At 34.4% G+C, this 16753-nt stretch overlaps 2 protein-coding genes across 2 annotated transcripts; one reads left to right on the forward strand and one right to left on the reverse strand.

Annotated features, from left to right (window-relative positions):
* Positions 1–5029: 5029 nt before the first annotated feature.
* HELRODRAFT_81738 (hypothetical protein) lies at positions 5030–7246 on the reverse strand (the record flags this gene model as incomplete). Its single annotated transcript, XM_009022376.1, has 7 exons — positions 5030–5256; positions 5374–5677; positions 5764–5909; positions 6084–6162; positions 6332–6390; positions 6704–6897; positions 7119–7246. Coding segments are annotated over 7 exons (1137 nt in total), but the record flags the coding sequence as incomplete, so codon positions are not given.
* A 2149-nt stretch (positions 7247–9395) lies between these two features.
* HELRODRAFT_81988 (hypothetical protein) lies at positions 9396–16081 on the forward strand (the record flags this gene model as incomplete). The annotated part of the gene is made up of 20 exons (XM_009022377.1): positions 9396–9485; positions 9874–10013; positions 10290–10404; positions 10583–10634; positions 10817–10926; positions 11273–11336; positions 11548–11645; positions 11802–11907; positions 12225–12352; positions 12671–12789; positions 13066–13167; positions 13357–13482; positions 13684–13816; positions 13947–14066; positions 14240–14311; positions 14564–14668; positions 14972–15118; positions 15227–15352; positions 15808–15862; positions 15975–16081. Coding segments are annotated over 20 exons (2115 nt in total), but the record flags the coding sequence as incomplete, so codon positions are not given.
* Between the last annotated feature and the right edge of the window lie 672 nt (positions 16082–16753).

The raw sequence follows: 16753 nt of genomic DNA on the forward strand, positions 1-16753 counted from the left end.
TCACACGCACACATACATTACACATTGTCACAGAAAGACAGACAGACAAAAGGCACGTGCAACATTACAAATGACAGGCAGATTAAAGCAGGTCGCCATGGTAACGACATCCATAGATATTAAACTGTCAAATTTTCCAGGCGCTTCCAGGCAAGAATGCATAGAATGCTAGATTTATGGAAAGCCGACCATTTTTTTTATTTGCCTTTTATTTACTGCGAATGGGCTGTTGATGACGAAGTTCTGCTCGCTCGCCATTCATTAATACACGTACAGGCACGCACACACGCGCACACGCACACACACACGCACGCACACATACACATGCAATATAATAGATAATATATATATTGCTAATTAAAAATTAAAAATTTTTATTCAAAAAACAAAAAAAGAAACGACGACAACTTACTAGCGGCCAGGAGCAGAATGACGGTGAGTTTAACAATCGCCAGATAAACTTTCCCGCCATTCATACTGACGTCATTGAATTTTAAATATAGGGATGTGCCTATGCTTGTGATGAGGAACAGTAGAGACCAATATTGCAGATGGTTCGTTAAGACGTACATGTCTAGAGGGTAGTTTTCTGTCGGAAGATGGCAGGTTAGTTATTAAAATATTTTCAAAATAAATTTGAATTATTTGTTAAATAGTATCAATAAAAATGACGGTTTAAACATTTTTAATTTTAAATTTTGGTAAATAAAATTTTTACATAAAAATATTAGAAGCTGAAACTGCAAACATTAATAGGAGCATGATATTTCATCTTACAACAGCTCAGTTAGCTCAGAAATTATTATTAATTTTTCAAACATTTAAAAAGATCAACTGACCAAGTGTTGAGCACTGGTCGACAGCTAAAACAACATTACCTCTTTTCCCATCAGCATCACTGTAATCATTAACATGACTACTACCAATAACAGCATTTACACTGCTATAACTACTGCTACTTTTACTGCTGTCTCTACTGCTACTACCACTACTACTACTACTGCTGTCGCTAGTACCGCTACTACCAGTACTACTACTAGTATCTCTGCTGTTTCTACTGCTAGAATCAATGTTATTGAGGAGAGGGTAGTTGCTAACATCACTATTACCACATCTGAATCTCGGCTTCTTCTCGACGCCACACCACAGACAAGTCACGTGACAGCACTCGCTGGGGCTGACCTTCATGACTATGACGTCACCCCAGTAGCCCAACAACCAGTTTCCGTTCAAGATGGCCACCAGGTCCAGCAGTACGGAGAGGAAGAGGAAGAGGAGGAGGAGGTTTTTGGTGATGTTGTTTGCGATAGTAGACATTTTGGTGTTGTTGTTCACGTTTTTGTTGCCACTGTTGATGTTGGTGGTGGTTTCGATGCAGTTAACATTTTTGAAGTTGATGTTGCTGGCTGGTAACTAGATAATGTTGTTGTTTTTTTTTTAATTTTGAGTTTTTCTTCTGAAAATAATTATCTCACCTCTTGGAATTGGATCTTCGTGTGAATATCTGTCTTTGAAGAAATAAACATTAAAAACATAACATAACATAACATTAAGAACGCCACACAATACAATACAATTATCACACTAATACAATACAATGACCATATAACGCTATACAGTACAATACAATACAACACAATAAAAATCCAAAACGTATTGAATGAACTGCACTGAACGGAAAGATGAACATTAACAAAGCCTGCAACAGCGTAAAAAAAATTCAACTGTAAGCGACACCAAAACAACAACAAAAACAGTGACGTCACGAAAACACAATGACGTCGTCATCAACAACAGCAGCAGCAACAACAACAACCATATCAACAACAACATCAACATCACCAACAGCATTAAAAACACGAACTGTTAGCTGGAGCATGGCATTTCAGCAATCCAATTTATACGTACGGTCACGTTCATACTTCTATGTTAAAGCTATTTGTATATGCATATACATAGGTATGTATGGGTGTATGTATGTTTGGATGTATGTATGTTTGGATGTATGTATGTTTGGATGTATGTATGTTTGCATGTATGAATGTTTGTTTGTATTTATGTATAATATATAGATACATATATTATATGTATAGGTATGAGTTTTAGTTTTCATACAAGTATATCACGAAAGAGAGAGAGTGAGAGAGTGCAAAACGAGAGGAAGAGTGACAAAGTTGAGAAATGAAAAAAAAATAAAGAGAGATATGGAGGACAAAATATGGAGCGACACTGAAAGATGTGGAGAGGAGCAATGTTGTGAGATGTTGAGAAACATTTTAGAGAGTTGGAAATGAGAGAGATAGTGAAGAGTTTTGCCGGGAAGAGACGCGGCAAATATTGTTGGAGATGTTGACGAGAGAGATGACAATGAGGAAGAGAGGAACAGAGAGTTAGATATGACAGAAAGAGAGAGAGAAAGAGAGAGAGAGAGAGAGAGACAGAGACAGAAAAAGCGAAAAACAGCAGAACGAAACAAAGAAAGAGGTAGATAGATAGATAGATAGATAGATAGAGAGAGAGAGAGAGAGAGAGAGAGAGAGGGAGAGGGAGAGAGAGAGGGAGAGAGAGAGGGAGAGAGGGAGAGAGAGAGAGAGAGAGAGGAAGAAATAGAGACTGATTGAAAGAGCACAACGATGCGCAAAGATTGATGTAAATTTAATCTTAATTTTTTGGTTCCTTTTGTACTGGAAAGTTGGCGATATATCACGAAGTTGGCCAAACGGAAGGAGAAGTTTTTTTTATGGAGGAATTAATTTATTATACCTGACCTGACGCACACAATATGTACGTACACACACACGCACACGTACACGCACACACACATACACACACACATACATACATCCGTCTCCATGATAAATGTTAACTGGTTGCTTTCAACAAGATACTTTCAACAAGATACTAGTTGCTTTCATACTTTCATTTATTTATGTTCGCGTTCAAACACACACACACACCCACAAACTCTACACACACACACACACACAAAAACACACACACACATAATTTATAAAATGTTTTAAAAATGTAGTTTATTCAGTGAACAAAAAATCAGAAAATAAATTTTAACCTTTAAATTATATATATATATATATATATATATATATATATAATATCAAGTTTATTTCAATTTTTAAATGACAAATAAACAAATAAACAAACAAAAATCTTTAACCAATCGTTAATACAGAATTTGCGGATTAATTATTATGCAAACAGAATTATTATTATGTTCATTTAATAATAGTTAATTAACCAAACAACCATTTAATTGATTAATTAGTTATTAATTGAATTAATTAATTGAATTAATTAATGAAGTTTAATTAACCAAAAATTCAATAAAATAAAACTAATTTCCAAGGCATGAAGGAAATCAGTAAATAAATCGATCGATCGATCGATCAATCAATCAATCAATCAATAAACCAACCTATCAATCAATCAACCAACCAATCAACCAACCTATCAATCAATTAACCAACCAATCAATATATCAATCAGTCAATTGATTAATTGGAGAAAGATTCTCATCCTATACTACTACACAGATGAGTGTTGGTAACTATGTAATTTTTTTTGTCGACAAAGAAAATAGAATTAATTGATCAACAAATGGCCGAAACTCTAACAAAGTTTGAAAGAGCATACATCATCTGGTAACAACGTCTGCAATAATAACAACAACAACAACAACAATAATAATAATAACAACAACAACAACAATAATAATAATAATAGCAAAAATTACAATAATAATAATAATGATAATAACAATAATTGTCGGTTACATGTTAGTTAGCGTGTAAATATGGTAATTAGACGCGATCTGAAGGCGTGTACGATTATGATGTGGTAGTACGATGTGATAAGAGTACGGTGATATGATGATGAGTAACGATTTGAAATGATAGTGACGTAGTAACGCAGTAATGTGATGATATGACAATGAGATGATATGATAATGAGCTGGTATGATAATGAGCTGGTATGATAATGAGCTGGTATGATAATGAGATGATATGATAATGAGATGATACGATAATGAGATGATATCATAATGAGCTGGTATGATAATTAGCTGGTATGATAATGAGATGATATGATAATGAGATGATATGATAATGAGATGATATGATAATGAGATGATACGATAATTAGATGATATGATAATGAGATGATACGATAAACCCATCTCAACATCAACAAAAAATGATAAACATTTCAAAAACAACAATAACGGCAATAGATAAAAGAATAAAGAATGAAAATAACAAAAACCAAAATAAAACAAATTTAACAAAACAAAGATATAATAACGGAAATGAAGGGAAAAAGTATCATTGGATGATAATACCAAAAACATCAATATATAATTTTTTCAGGAATAAAAAGTCATAAAGAAAACAGTTCTGCATGATTTTTTGAAGAAAATATAGAAAGAGAAATTGAAAAAAGAGAAAAAAACAGAGAAAGAGAGAGAGAGAGAGAGAGAGAGAGAGAGAGAGAACAATAAAATAAAACAACGCAAAGTTCATGTTTGATTATATTTTTCAAACGAGCCAAATAAATATTTTGTTACTTGTCAAAAATAAATAATTCATAGAATAGTAACTTAATCAAAATGTGAAAAATTTAATTTACAAATGAATGAGTTGTAAACATGCATTGTCAATTTTTTAGTTTCAATCAACCAGCCATCCATCCATCAAAAAAACGGACAGCAAACCATTCGACCAACCAATCAATCGATTAACTAACGAACCAATCAATCTAATAGTAATTCGATAAACTGCTTTTCAATCAAAAATAACTCGACGTAAAGAAATCAACCATATGAACTTGAAAAACTCAAAACAAACACCATTTCATCATCAAAAGTGTGCTCAACAACCGGATAGAAGCAACTGATTAAACCAATTACTCAGTAAATTGATCAATCAATCAACTAATCAATCAACCGGCCCATCAATCATCAAACCAATCCATTAATCTGCAACCATCCAACTCATCCATCAATCAAGATGAATCATTTTTTAGGAGCATGGTAATAATTTGTCGGAATAAAAGGCATCTTAGCGATGACAGCTTCAACCTGATGCTTGCGAACTTCAACTTTGACCTCAGTGCCGATCTCGGATGACCCGATGTCCACGTACCCCACTGCGATGTTCTTCTTCAGAGATGGAGATGGACAGCCACTGGTCAGCTTGCCTACCAGGGATGTACCGGATCCATCATACACCAAGTTGTCGGCTGGTAAATATTATACATGGCTAGTTAACGCGTTGATGTTTTTCGAAACTAACAAATGAATTGGTAGGAACAAGAGAGCAAATGAACGAAGCAAAAAACAAACAACAACAATCTCACCTCTGATTGGTGCCTCATGGGAAATAATCCCCACCCTCTTTCTGTGTGGCTTGTCCTTCAACTGCTTCAAAATCAACGGTGCCCCAGGGAAGTCCGCCAACTCTCGTCTGCGTTTGCCGATGGTCCAAGCGAGCCCCGCTTCGACTGGGGTGGTCTTCTCGTCGATGTCGTTGCCGTAGAGGCAGAGGCCTGCCTCGAGGCGAAGGGTGTCCCTGGCACCCAGGCCCGCAAGTTTGATGATCTCGTTGTTGATCTCGAGCAGTTGCTCACACACGTACACCGTCATGTCCATTGGCAGGCTGATCTGATGTGGTTTGTATTTGTAGTGGTCAGGGTTGTCCTTTCTTGTGATGAACAACTCACTACCCACGCATCAACCGACGAACCAACCTCAAAACCATCCTCTCCAGTGTAGCCGCACCTTGTAAGTCTGACATTGGGCACATCGAACAATGTCACGAGACGACTGGACATGAAGGACAAGGTCGAAAGGTCAGAGTTCACGTGTGGTTGCAAAGTGACTGCCGCTTGGGGGCCTGAAAAAATTTAAACATTTTGGAAGTAGTAAAAATAGAAAACTTTTTGTCAAAGATCAATTCGTTATTAAAGTTTAATGAATAAAAATGAATCAAAATAAACTGACTGACAATTATAATAGAAAAATTTTTAAAGACAAAACAATGATGTCGATAATAATAAATCCCAAAGACCTTGAACAGCAACAAGACTATTCTCAATAGTTTCCACTTTGACTTCTTTTCCTTTGGCTGCAAACTTTGCACATTCTTCCTATCATTCATTCATCCGCAGACGGATTGATGGATGGAAAAAATTTGAATGAATTAAATAAAGGATCAAAAACTGATGAATGAACTTGTGAAAAATTTGAAATGTAAAAGTAGAAAAGCACGGCATACATGTTGGAACGTTCTCAAAAATGGAAGATAATAAAATGTACCTCAAGATGTTTGTGATCTTTTTCAGAACAGCCAGCGTTGGACACCACATACAAGTAATCTTTTCACACAAAAATACGTTACAGCAAAATTAAATTCATCATTTCAGTTACAATTTAACAGAATATTTATATAAAATTTTTTTTTCATAAAACTTTAGTTTAAATTTGAGCATTCAGAATGAAATACAAATAAAATCTTAATAAAAAGGTGTCAAAGATTGAGATATATGTCTTAAGATGATTTCAAACATACACACACACACACACACACGCGCGCGCACACGCACATGCACACACACAAATAAATAAATATACACTATGGCTACTATTATCATCAATCACGTCCTCATCATGGTCATCACCATTAACAACCTTGAGAGGTTTTAGTGACCACCAGGTCATCAATGATACCCCCCTCATCGTTCGTGAAGAGGGTAAGAAGTGAGTGGTCCGTGGCAAGTCCCTGAAGGTCCCCCACGATGAGGCTCTCAAAAAATTCAATCCTGTCTTTGCCTGATACTTTTGTCTGAAGCATGTGTGACACATCAAACATTGAGGCCTTCTCTCTGTATGTGTGTGTGTGTGCGTGTGTGTGTGTGTGTGTGTGTGTGTGTGCGCGTGTCAATGAATTCATTTTCGATAAAAAAAAATTCAAAGCTGAACCAGTGATTAATTTTTTGTTAAACTCCAAATTTGACACATTTTTTCTTGAACTTCCATTAAAACTTTAGAAAAAATAATGAATCTAATAAGAATAAATTAGAATAAATTATGATTCATAATACACAACCTTGTATAGAGATGTGATTCACTGATGGTCATGTTGTTGTACACGACAGGCATGTTCCAGCCAGCAAATTCAACCATTTTGGCGCCTTTGTTGACATGAAAATCATAAAGTCGAGTGTGTCGTAGTTTGTTATTCTGTGGTTTAAATTTAGTACTTATATAAAGTATTTGGTTGAGAATAAGTGAGAATAAGAGTAATTTTAATATATGTGGCCATTGATTTGATTGCTTCAATATAAAGATATAATTTTAAATAAAAAAAAACTAAAAATTTTAAGTGAAATCAAAACAAAAACTAATTCTCATTAAATTTTTGTTTACATTCGAACTACAATAGAAACATAAAACAAAGATAAAAAAAACAGACTTGATGGTGATTGTGGTGGCCCCCAGACAACCAAATGCTGGTACTAAGGGATCTAGTAACACAGTTGGGTGTCAAGGCCTTGCCATTAACTACAAACAGTCGATTCAACACTTTCAATGAATTCAACAGCAGCATTTTACTTTGCAAAACTCTGAACTTTGAAAAAGCAATTTTTAGTTAAATTCAATAATCAATATGTATTGAACTAAGATAATAAACAAAACATTATTTAATCTTAATCATTTCATTAATTATTTATACTATAAATTTTATAGTTAATCAACTGAACTCCCAAACAGAAGTGCTTTGCTTGCACTGAAATAATACTAACTGCTAATTATGAAATTAGCAGTAGTAGAGTTGTTGTGAGTGACTCAAGTAACTACATCAAGTAACATTTAATAAAGATTAAATTAAAATATATCAGATGCTTCATTTCTCCAATCAAAACATCCTTTAAAAGTTTAAAATCCATTAAATTACTCTCAATTACTCAATCTTAATGTTGTACATACAATCTTTGAAAATTAAAATCGGAAATTAAAGTCGGATAATAATTTTTTCACCATTTTATATTATTTATCAATTGAATTGGCCATCATGTAGATTGATGAATGCAGGCTCTAGCAAGCCACTCAAATTCGAACCGTTCTACAAAATTTTAGAACAGATGACATCCGAAAAAAATACACTAACTCGAATGAAAAACAATGCCTGAGTGATAAACCAGCAAAAATTTTCACAAAAATCAAATTTTAACCAACTTTTGCGACGAATTTTTCAGTCAGTTATTAAGGCCGGAACGCAGGGTTACAATATAAACTTCACAGTGTGACCTTTTGCTGCTATTTGAAATACACAGCAATGCCTAATCTGAAGCCAAAATTTGACTATTTGAATGTTTAAAGTCAATTTATTCAATTAACTAAACTGTTTAATTAAAAAATAGTTTTATTTAAATGATGTTTATCATGCACATTGATAATATAATTAGAAATCCTTTACTTATAAGCACTTCTGGTGCGAAATAACCTTTCTATTCATATACATATGCATATACAAGCAGTATACATTTTATACACGCTACATTACGAATCATCTAAATCACATTTACAATTTTATAAAAAGTTTGTTAATATTATTAAAACAAACACAAAAAACCTATATCACATTATCATAATTGACGCGAAACTCCATTAAAAAGTATTAATATTACACAATAAACAGACATAAGCAGACATACACAGACAAACACACACAGACATAAACAGACACACAAACACATACAAACGTAAATAAGCAAGTAGACACACAAACACACACACAAAAGAATATATAGAATAGAGTATTATATTTATAAAATAGTATATTATCCATACAAACACATATACATACACATATATAATGGAAACGATGTATAACCAACACATGCATATGCATCACTCCCTTGTTACAATTGTCGTGTTGGCATATTTTCAACCACCATCATCACCTTCTTCATCATCATCATCATTTTCATCATCTGTTCTCCGTGTAAATGCATATATAGACGTTGTGTTCTAAATCACTGTTAAATAAGTTAGACCGTAAGTTTTGTTACCATCGGTCACTCAAAAAGATGACCAGCATTTGTAATCGAGCGATTTTATTTAAAACGGTTATTGTGTTTTTAACTGTTTTCATTGAGATATCTTCTGCTCAAACTGCGAATGGTTAATTTATATAATATTTATTTATTAACATTTATAAATATTAATTGCTGTTTATAAGTTACTTTATAATAATAATATTCGCTATAGAATAGGTTTTTTGTTAGTAGTGATTTTATGAATTACAATACTGATTACCTACCTTACGTTGTAAGAGTCCGTGTTGTATGATTCAATTCTTGCAGAAAATGTCAAAGCGGAGCTGCTAGTTGTGACCACTGCCAAGGAACGCAATGACGGGTTCGATAGATTTGTCAGCTATGCTCGGAGATTCAAATACAACCTCAAAGTTTGTATTATTTCCTCATCAAAATTGTTCCTCTTACGTTATGACACACTTTTAAGTAACCCGATGGTATAATGGTCAGAGGCGTCTGTTTTTGCGTCGCCGTGAGGAGGATTGAACGCAAAAAAGAAACCCACCGCCTGCAATGCAATGCAAATGTGTGCTATTCACGCATATGAAATTATCAGAGTAAAAGTTTACAAATGTATAGGTAGAGAAATACGCATCGATATACGTACAAGTCTGTATACACAAACACACTTAGGATATAGATAATACAATCCATTTTGACCCGTTTTCGTCATAACCGTAAATAAAAATGCCCACACGCACACACGTATACACAAACACACACACAAACACACACAGTTTCTCTCCACATGCTATTTAGGTGTTAGGCCTGGATGACCAGTGGTCGTCGGACCTGGACGTGGAAGTTAAATTAGAAGATGGGCTTCGGGTTGAATTGTACAAAAACGTGTTGGAACGTCACAAGTACAGTGGTAATTTGGTCGTGCTCTTCGTCAAAAAGTTCGTAAATGTAATTTTGTATTTTTTCATTTTTATTTTTCAAAAATAAAATCCAAATTAAAGTTACAAATTGACATTTATGTAGTTGTTAAGTGAAGAAAGTTAAGCAAGTTATTAAAACCTATCGGAACATCAGCTGAATTACATTTTTTTCACTTCATTTCCAACAACCACTACAAACTCTTTCCACATTTATTAAAATATTAATTAAATTAAAATATTAATTAAATTAAAATTAACATTGAAATAAAATTAACTTTAAAATTCTTACAGTAGTTCGGACACGGTGATAACGCAATCGTCTGACAAACTACTGGAGCAGTTTGTGAAGATGAAAGCTGACGTTGTATTCTCCTCAGACAAATCCTGCCTACCTTCCTCTGATCTGGCGGTACGTATCTGGAAGCTTTTTTTTAAAATATTTAATTATAAATTTAAAAAATGTATATTTTACAAATGTTTTTCTTCACAGTGGTAGAGTTTGTATGTTGGGTTGTATGTTTTTTTTTTAAATATAAGTTTAGATGAATTTAATTAAAAGAATAAATTTAAATTCCAAATTTCCACAGGAATATTATCCAACGGTGAAAGTTAATGAAAAAAGATACCTTAGCTCCGCATGTGAGAATAAATAGAATTCATCTTAATCTTCGTCTTTTTCATCATCATCTTCATCATTGTCATCACCGTCACCTTCATCGTCGTCATCATCCTTATAATTGTTCATTGAAATAATAGTATAATTTAAATATTTATGATGTATTTATTCATTTATATGTTTTTTTATTTGTCACCCCATCAAGCGTTTATTGGTTATGCATCGAGTCTGTATAGCATGATGTCAAGTTTGGTATACAATGCTAAAGGAGTCGATGATCAAACTTACTTTACAAACGTTTTCCTCAATGATAGAGTTTGTATGTGTGTTTGTATGTTGGGTTGTATGTTTGATTGTATGCTATCTGCTCATTTTTTTAATGTTTGTTTGTATTAATGTTTGGCGGCATGTTTGTATCTGTATGCTTATTTTTGTATGTTTGATTTAAATAAATGTTTGTAGTTTTTTTCTTTGTTTTTTCGAATGTGTTATTTTTTGTGTGTACCTATACTTGTTTTGTATGTCATGCATATTTTTTGTATGTTTTTGTATCAGCTGGTTTGTATGTTGTTGTGTTCGTTGTTGGTATTGTATGTAATGCCTTTGTATGCTTGCATGTTTGTATTGTATGTTTTAGATTTTAAAAATTTTTCATTCCCAGGAGAAATACAATATCGTGCTGGATAGCCGTAGTTCTATATTTCAAAACCTCAACGATGATCAGGGTTGATTGGATTTCTTATGACGTCATCATCATTATCATCGTCATCATTGTTATCATCCCTGACGTATACATTATTATCTTCATCATCATTATCATCAATAGTATTATCACTGTCCCAATTGATACATATTCAACATTCCCAAATAACAAAATTTGAATATTTATAAAGACGGCATGCCAACCTAATTAACATAATATGAATATCAAATTAGATGATGTGTCAATCAATTTCGACTCCTCCTACACTTACCTTTATAACGATCTTACCGGTACAAGCCCAATCATCATTCATGGCAACGGGCCAATTAGGGTAGGTGATAAATATTAATTATGGGCGGAGCAATGGCTCATTTTTTAGGACACTGCACGTCTTTTGTTGATTCATATAAGAAATAGCTGAGAAAAAATGTTAATAGCTATTAATTATTCATGAATTATGTTGATGATTATTTTACACTCAATATAGGCGGGGTTAAACAGCTTGACCAATTACGTGCCCGACCAATGGACAATTAGCAGAGGATGTCTTCATTGTCTGGTTGATACCAGGTCTTTGGATGGTATTGAAGTACGTATTACAGCCAATCAGTCAGTCAATCAACCAACCAATACAACCAACCATTCAACTAACCAACCAACCAACCAACAAACCAACCAACCAACCAACTAAGTAACCAACCAGCCAACCAACTAACCAATCAATAAATCAATCATTTAATCATTGTAATTTAAACGAAACAATTTTCTGACGTTCTATATACATGACACGTTGTCAAATAAATTTTGTCGAAAAATTAAAAGTAAACAAAACTGATTAAATTGAAAAACAAAATTGATAAATAAGTTTAATTAATCTATTAATTAATTAAATTTTTGACTCAACAGCCAGCAGCCTACCCTCAAATATACATGGCCATCTTCATTGAGAAACCCATGTACTTCGTGGAAGACTTTTTCCTCAGAGTTTCGAAATTGACCTATCCAAAAGAGAGAATTGATCTTTATATACATTATTTGGTTATTATTATTATAATTATTATTATTGTTGTTGTTGTTATTATTACTGTTGTTATTGATATAGTTGGTGTTGTTGTTGATTTTGTTTCGTTTCGTTTTGTTTTGTTAACGAATGTGGTCTATTGATTTTTGATTGGTTGATTGTTTATCTGGTTTCCGATTGACTGGTTTCTGATTGGCTAGTTGTTGGCCAGCTTGTCGATGAATAAAAATTACTAAAACAATAATAATAATTATTTTTATTACAATAATTATGATCATAATATAATATGAAAAAAAAACAACCTAAGTATAACATATAAATTTGCCATTAAAAAGGATGTCATGCACGCGAAAAATGCTGAAAAGTTTGTCGCTGAACACGGCAACAATTTCAAATCAGTACAAGTCCAGTCCGACAGTGAAGTGGCCACGTATAAGGCTAAAATATATGCATTGTACGTTTTGGGGATGGGCTTTTGATGATGATGATGGTAATGGTGGTGATGATGGTGATGATGATGGTGATGATTGTGATGATGTTGATGATGATGATATAGTTATTTAATTATAGCTTTAACCAGTTGGTAATTGAAATGTAGAAGTGGACGGTACTTCAAACTGTTTGATTGGTTGATTGAAATGCATGTTTGATTGACAAATTGATTGAAAATTGATGGTAATGATGATGATGATGATCATCATCATCACCATCATCATCATCATCACGATAGTGAGCAGTGCATGAAGATGAACTGCGAGTACTTCTTCTCGTTGGACGCTGAAGCCCACATTGAAAAACTCGACCTCATAGAGATGCTTATCGAAAGGAACAGGTTATGATTATGATGATGACGATGATGATGACGAGGAAGATGATAAAGATAGTGATGATGATAATGCAACTGCTGCTGCTCTAGCGATAATGAAAGTTATGATGGCTATGACGATACTGATGATGATGATAATGCAGCAATGATGATGATGATCAAACTGATGATGATGATGATGATGACGATGATTAGGTCATTAGTCGCACCAATGTTGGTGAGGCCGGGCAAGATGTGGGCGAATTTCATGGGCACGTCAACAACTGATGGTCACTTCAAGAAATCCGACGACTTCACAACTCTTGTCCTTAGGGAGAGGAAGTTTGCACTTCTACTGTTTCTATGCTTGTTTGCCTGTCTGTGTGGTTGTTTGTGCGGTTGTCTGTGTGTGCGTGTGTGTATGTGTGGTTGTGTTTGTGTCGTTGTTTGTGTGTGCGTGTGTGGAAGTGTATGTGTAGTTGTGTGTGGCTGTGCGTGTTTGGTTGTGTGGTTGGTAAAATTAACTTGAACACCCCTTCACAGAGGTTTATGGAATGTTCCGTACCTTACAAGTGCATTCCTTCTTCAAGCTCGTCATCTTCCGTCCATCTCACGGATCGAATTTAAGGAGGGTGATAACATTGACGCCGTATTCTGTTTGGAGATGAGGAAAAGGGTGAATTGAGACGATGATGGTGACACACACACACACGCACACACACACGTACATACACACAGACACACGTACACACACACACACACGTACACACACACACACACACGTACACACATACACACACTTCTAGTTCATCTTCATGTACGTAGACAACTTCGAATATTATGGCCACCTAGTTAACAGTGACGATTTTGATGCTACTGCCAACCACCTTAACAGTGATCTCTACGCTATATTTTCCAATGCCTACGTTGGTGTTTGTTCGTTCGTTCGTTCATTCATTCAACCTATTCGTTTCTTTATACATTCATTCATTTATTCGTTTCTTAATTCATTAATTCATTAATTCATTAATTCATTCATTCATTCATTCATTCATTCATTCATCCGTTGATTCGTCCTTCCACCCATCTATCCGTGAAGACATGGGAGAAAAAATACGTGCACCCAGACTACTTCCCGCTCCTGAATCAAACTGTCGAGGATTACCAATCGGTTTGTCACGTCTTTGTTTAGCCATTTATTTTTTCGGTCGGACATTCGTTCTTTCATTCATTCATTCATTAACTATTTGTTCACTCATTTTCTCAATCACTCATTTATTCACACATTAACTCAATCACTCATTTACTCTTTCATTAATTTGCTCATTCATTCGTTCGTTCGTTTGTTCATTCATTCATTCATTTATTCATTCATCTGTTAATTCATCCATCCATTCATTCATTCATTCATTTATTCATTCAGCCATGTCCGGATGTGTTCTGGTTTCCGATCGTGACTGAAAAGTTTTGCGACGAGTTGGTCGGTGAGATGGAACACTTTGGAGATTGGTCGTCTGGGAAAAATGAGGTGGTGGTGATGATGATGATATGGAATGATGATGATGTTGATGATGTTGAAATGATGACGATGATGTTGAAATCATAATGATGATGATGTAAAGACAAATGATGATGATAATGAAATTTTCTTCATATTCGTCAACCTATTTTAGAACTTTAGAACTTTTTTTGTGTTTAGCTTTTAAGGAACATAGATATGGTATTTTTATCCATTGCATGCTATTTGTCGTTCATCCATCCATCCACGTATTCATCCATCTATCCATCCATGCATCCATTCATCCATCATCTCTTTCCTCTTTTTCTCCAGGACAATCGTCTTGAAACAGGTTATGAGAACGTACCAACGGTTGACATACACACGAACCAGATCGGCTGGGAGGACCACTGGCTGCAGTTTCTCAAGAATTATATCGTTCCGCTCAATCAGAGAGCTTTCGAAGGATACTTTAGTGAGGTTTGTTGATGGTCAGCTTGTCATTCATTCATTCATTTATTCAACAATTTTCATTCATTATTTCATTCATGACCCAACAACCCATCTCCACCAATTCATCCACCATAGGGTCGTGCCTTGATGAATTTTGTGGTGAGGTACCGGCCAGATGAGCAGGATAGACTGAGACCCCATGCAGACTCGTCGACATTCACCGTCAACATCGCCCTCAACACACCTGGAGTAGATTACCAGGTGCGTTGGTTGTAAATTTCAATCACAATAATTCAGTAAATTTCAATCACATCTCGATCGTATTGGTGTTACTTACGGTTAAGGCGTCTGGCACTGGTGTCGCAGCTGCTTGGTTCGACTGCAAAGATATCCTGGCTTGCAACGTGCAAGGCTTACGTAACGTTTTTCATACACTATTGCGACTTTGGTGTCTCAATATCTCTGAGAATACTGGAAGAGTTTTGAAAAACCCATCAATGCATTTCTATCAACATTTTTCCACCCACAATCACTAAGGCCCTACTCTAAAGATGAACTTCATTTGTTTACACATCTTGCAGATTATTCAGTTTATCGATGCAATTAAAAATTTATCTAGTAATAATAATAATAATAATAATAATATTGATGATGATGATGATGATGATGATAATGATGACGATGATGATAAAAGTAGTAATAATAATAATAACAAGGGTGGTGGTGTGAGAATGCTTCGTTACGAGTGCAGTGTCACTGAACTCAAAAAAGGTGAATTAATTATGTTAATTAACTTATATTTTTGTTGATGTTTCTACACACACATACACACAAACACAAACACACACAGACAGACACACACACGCACACACGCACACACCAGGTTGGATGTTAATGCACCCAGGCAAACTGACCCACCACCACGAGGGCTTGCCAGTTACAGCAGGGACCCGGTACATCATGGTCTCGTTCGTCGATCCTACCCCATAATATTTTCAATTTCGTGACTATCATCAACACCTTCTTTTAAATTTGTAATCATTATCAACTTTGTTGTACCCTACGTATGCTATCTTAGGTATTTTGATACGCTCAATATTGCGTATTTCATGTATAATTACATACTATATACAGAAATACCAGCGTATAATGTGGCTAATATACCTAATAAACTTGTGTCCATGTCTATACCGTCATCATGTTCATAGCTTTTATCTTCACTTTTTATTTTTACATTTAAAAATTTTAATCTTATTGAATAAATACTGGTTCGTTTCTATATTAAGTTTACTTATCAATGCTCATATGAACGTTTAGCTGGTTGAGTTAGTAGTATCTTTAGTTGAAATGACGCCAATTATATACAATATAATGAGCTGCCATGTTTTGTAAAGCTTATCTCTGCTGACTTAAACAAATTTTTTGATTATATTTTCATAAAAAAATTTGTTTTTTTATTGTCGAAATAAATTTAGGATAACTTCGATGGTTTATGTTTTAGTTTAGCCATGTCTATTTTGGCTTATCAGTTTTTTATTTGGTAGAATAAAATGTTTATGTTGGGCTGAATTTGGATGGCTGTGGTTGATTGCTACGATGTTCCTGTTTTGCAATATTTGTATAGACCTAGGGTTATCCCAAAACTGCAAAAATGACATTGTA

Source organism: Helobdella robusta (assembly GCF_000326865.2).
Source record: "Helobdella robusta unplaced genomic scaffold HELROscaffold_31, whole genome shotgun sequence".
Lineage (NCBI taxonomy): Eukaryota > Metazoa > Annelida > Clitellata > Rhynchobdellida > Glossiphoniidae > Helobdella > Helobdella robusta.